At 39.1% G+C, this 4,982-nt stretch overlaps 1 protein-coding gene across 1 annotated transcript; it reads left to right on the forward strand.

Moving 5' to 3' along the window:
- Positions 1-3,776: 3,776 nt before the first annotated feature.
- On the forward strand, positions 3,777-4,718 carry LOC124505718 (olfactory receptor 52E5). Its single transcript, XM_047071732.1, has one exon. The coding sequence runs from the start codon at positions 3,777-3,779 to the stop codon at positions 4,716-4,718; it is 942 nt and encodes a 313-aa protein (XP_046927688.1).
- Positions 4,719-4,982: the final 264 nt, after the last annotated feature.

The following is a 4,982-nucleotide window of genomic DNA, read 5'->3' on the forward strand; positions in this document are numbered from 1 at the left end:
AAGTATTGACTTTTTTTCACATAAGGCACTATTGCTGGTTTTATTCCTGTATGTCAGAGTTGGCAAACTTTCTCTATAAAGGGAGAAAGAATACATATTTTTAGCTTAGCTGGCCAGTGGTTCTTGAGCATAACTGCTCAACTCTGCCACTGTAAGGTGGAAACAGCCATAGAAAACATGCAAATTAACAAGAATATTTGTGTTCCAAAATATCTCTATTTACAAATGCAGATGGTGGGCCAGATTTGGCTCATAGCTCAGAGAATGGAGATTTCACTTGCTTATGATAATGAATCTGATAAAAATAAAATTTTTATTTTATTGGCACATTCACTAAAAAGGAGAAGCTAGCTTACACTTTGAGTCTGGAAATGATTTTTTTTCACTCACAGGAGAATCTACACAATTTTTCAGTTGTTCAGCTTAATTATGACAAGAGCATTTAAGTCATTGTGAGACAATTGGTTAATTGTGACAATGTTAGTGAATACATACAAGAAGTTTAAAACTTCAAGTGAACAATATAACTCTTCAGAGCTAACATTTTAGAAAACGTAATTCCTGTAACAAACAACATGATCTTAAGGTTAGAAATAATAGCCATCAAGTTGGAAGCTGCATATCACAGAAGAACCTGTGTTTATAGTCACAGGAACCGGTGAATATATAAAATAAACTTGAACACAAACTTTGTTCCTTTTGCTAATTCTTTCCCATTGAATTCTTATTTCCACCAAATTTAGGTATTCCATATTCTGTCCTATTTCACTGACAGATTTAATCATTTAGCCCTGAAGTTTAAGTTTTGTGCCAATGAAATGTTGTCTATAGTTTCCTAGTTAATACTATTGTGATTTATTATAACCTCTATTTTTTGTTTATCTTTCAAAATGGCCATGGATGAATTAAGTATTTTAAATGGTTTTTTTAATGTTTATTTATTTTTGAGAGACAGAGAGAGACAGAGCACAACTGGTGGAGTGGCAGAGAGATAGGGAGACACAGAATCCAAAGCAGGTTTCAGGCTCTGAGCTGTCAGCACAGAGCCTGACGCAGGGCTCAAACTCTGAATGACAAGATTATGACCTGAGCCAAAATGAGACAGACGCCCAACCGACCAAGCCACCCAGCAGCCCCAGGAATTAAGTATTTTAAACTAGTAATAATTATATCCCACAAGTAGGGGTGTGATTATCATATTGGTATTTATCATCAGTCCCTCTAGAAGCAGTAGATGGGAGGAAACACAAAAACTGAAAAACCAAGTAAGACAATTTGGTAATAGATCAGTTTCACAATGTTGGTCAGCCAAGGTATATTGGCGAAAATAAAAATAGAAAAATAGGAAAAAAATGAAGATAAAAACATAAATAGTATAAATTTCAAAAACAGAGCCAACAGTGCTTAATAATTAATTAGAAGAAATAATTAGGATGAATAAATTATTCATAGTTTTCAACTATTTGTTACTGAAAAGATACTACACATTAATAGAAATAAGTACATTGCATGAGAAATAATAGGGAATTCATGGCAGGAAGTGGCAAATGGAATGGAAAGAGGTGGTCTCAGGAAATATTTCTCCTTCTTCTCCTCAGTGCTGACATTTACATAGAATCTCTATGCAGGGTAGAGTAGCAGCATCACGTGTCTACAACTTTGAATTCTCAGACCAGCCCACATGATCCGTGTTGTCACTCCCAATTTCCAATTTTTACAATTTGATGATTAATAGAAGCAATTATTAATTTGGATATAGTTTTTAATCCTTTCGCCTGAGCTCCATTTACCCTCTCTTTAAATGGGGACAATAGTGGTACTGATCTCAGACCTGTTTTAACCTTTATGCATAATAATACTTGCAAAGTACTGAGCAAGTACTTGGTGCATAATGTAGAGCTAGACTTTTTTCATCATAACACAACCTGAGTTATTTTTCTTCTTATTAGAAAGGAAAATGAAAAGAATTCTCTGACATATTAAAGGGTGCATAGAAAGGTGAATCTAGTTAAATGTAATAGGTGGGGCGGAAGGTGTGGATATTGATTTTCATGGGATCAGACCCAATTAGAAGGAAAAAACTGGGGGCACCTAGGTGGCTCAGTTGGTTAATCGTCCAACTTTGGCTCAGGTCATGATCTGGCAGTTCATGAGTTTGAGCCCTGTGTTGGGCTTTGTGCTGACAGCTCAGAGTCTGGAGCCTGCTTCAGATTCTGTCTCCCTCTCTCTCTGCCCCTCCCCCACTCATGTGCCCCTCCCCCACTCATGTGTCTCTCTCTCTCTATCTCTATCTCTATCTCTATCTCTATCTCTATCTCTCTCTCTCTCTCTCCCTCTCTCAAAAATAAAATAAAAACATTTTTTAAAAAAGTAGGAAAAGACTGGACCAACACAATCCAGAGAGTGAACACCTCATAACGTATTTTCCCTCCTCCAGTAGGATTATAGCACATCTTTGAAAGCAACTCCACAGTACATTATTTTTAAAAATTAGACACAGTATGAGCAAATCCCAATCTAAATGAGATATCATTATACCTCCAAAGCAGTTTTTGAGGCCTCCGTTAAAGCCACGTCATGGGAATTTCTGTAAAATTGGTACCACCATATCAGAACTCATTGCACTCTCAAAGGAACATCAAGGCAAAACATATGGCACTGCCTTAGATGTAGCACTGCCCACACTCAACAAGCCCAGTCACTGTAGGTATTTCACCCATGCCCCAGAGCACCCCACAGAACACACCCTGTGACAGAACAGTTTCTAATGGTTGGGCACATCCAAGAATCCCACAGCTCCACCATGTTACAGGTTACATCCATGGCACAGGGCCAGTTACAACACAGACTCAACCACAAGGCACACCAGATAGAGTCCATTTTTAGAGTAAATAAGCCTGATGCCAGCTTCAACACATTAGCTTCCATCACTATATAAGGGAAACTAGCTAAAGCACTAATATAACTTAACCTGTTCCCAAATGCAGGCAAGTATCTGGCCTTGGTACTGCTCTAACTGTAAAAAAAGATAGACATATTGTCACTATCCAGGCAGCATGAAGGATTATCCATTAATGTGATGCATCATGAAGAAGGCAGAAAAGAAGATCAAAAATCACAAAAGTTTCTTCAAAATATCTGGGAACAACCAGGGTTAAACTGTTTAGGAATGAGAATGTGATTTAACCTACTGAATGATAAGACTTTGTAGTTCTAGGAGGGGTATTACTTTGCTTGAATCACATAATAGTCTCCCAATGTGTCTAAATTTCTTAATCCATTCCTTAGCTCAGATCTAAGCACCAGCTATCCAGTCCCTCTATTTTGAAGTATCATTCCCCTGAACCATCCATCTCATTCCCAGTCCTGTGATACTACACACACACACACACACACACACACACACACACACACACACAACATCTTGTTTATGCTTTACATCCTTGTTTATGATTAACAGACAAAACTGATAATAAATATTTGCATATGCAGATTCTTCCTTACACATGGAAGGGAAGAAACATTCAGGACTGCTGTATTTGGAAATTTTTTACATGGTTTTCTATGTAGATGAGGCAAATATTTTGAAGTAAGAGTGCCTTTTTAACTGTGCCTCACATTGCCTCTTTAGGCTTCCTCTGCTGTATTATGGAATTAAAGAATGGATTTTCTGTTTCTCCAGAAAGTAGGCAACATGCTATGAAAGAGGTTAGGGTCTCTCCCTGGAAGCGAGAAAACTCCTGCAAGAAATGAGTCTATAACCAACTCCCACCAATATGCTGCATTCCAACAATACACAGTTTCACCCCTCTTCCTTCCTTCTTGTGGGGATTCCAGGACTAGAAGATGTGCACATCTGGATTGGCTTCCCCTTCTTTGCAGTGTATCTGACAGCCCTCCTAGGGAACATTACTATCCTGTTTGTGATCCAGACTGAACACAGCCTCCACCAACCCATGTTTTACTTCCTGGCCATGTTGGCCTGCACTGATCTTGGCCTGTCTACAGCCACCATCCCCAAGATGCTAGGAATTTTCTGGTTCAATCTCAGGGAGATTGGGTTTGGTGCTTGCATCACACAGATGTATACTATCCATATATGTACTGGCCTGGAGTCTGTGGTGCTGACAGTCATGGCCATAGATAGATACATTGCCATCTGTAACCCCCTGAGATATAGTATGATCCTCACCAATAAGGTGATAGCTATCCTGAGCATAGTCATCATAGTCAGGACTTTGGTGTTTGTGACTCCATTCATATTTCTCATCCTAAGATTGCCTTTCTGTGGTGTCCGGGTTATTCTTCACACCTACTGTGAACACATGGGTTTGGCAAAGTTGGCTTGTGCCAATATTAGGATCAATGTTGTCTATGGTTTGATTGCTTTCTCAGTGGGATACATTGACCTTTCTGTGATTGGATTCTCCTACGTTCAAATCCTCCTAGCAGTCTTCCATCTACCTTCCTGGGATGCCAGGCTCAAGGCACTTGGCACATGTGGCTCCCATGTCTGTGTCATGGTAGCTTTCTACCTACCAGCCCTCTTCTCCTTCATGACACATCGCTTTGGCCACAACATCCCTCATTACATCCACATTCTTCTGGCCAATCTGTACGTGGTTGTTCCCCCTGCTCTTAACCCTGTTATCTATGGGGTCAGGACAAAACAGATAAGAGAGCGTGTACTAAGGATGCTTAACCCTAAAGGCTATTGACATTTAGCCCTATAAGGATTTTTTATGACGGGTTAGGGAAATAATAATAAGATCAAAGCAGAAGTAAACATTGGGAATATTTTTGTAAAACTCCAGCACTCCCACACAGGACAATCACAATATATTTCCCCCATTCCTCCCAATTTGCAAAGCCACTGGAAGGAATATCTCAGAGATTCTAAAACTATCTCTTTACTTTGCCACAAGAAAAATACAAACAAAACAAAACCACTCACATTTAAACCCCGCAGATATTACAAAATT

Source organism: Lynx rufus, unplaced genomic scaffold, assembly GCF_022079265.1.
Source record: "Lynx rufus isolate CCGP_SWC_20201006 ecotype Redwood Valley unplaced genomic scaffold, mLynRuf1.p SCAF_9, whole genome shotgun sequence".
Classification (NCBI taxonomy): domain Eukaryota; kingdom Metazoa; phylum Chordata; class Mammalia; order Carnivora; family Felidae; genus Lynx; species Lynx rufus.

What these genes read in the sequence shown, in the direction of transcription:
- LOC124505718 (XM_047071732.1), top strand. Translation starts at nt 3,777, where the DNA reads ATGCTGCATTCCAACAATACACAGTTTCACCCCTCTTCCTTCCTTCTT.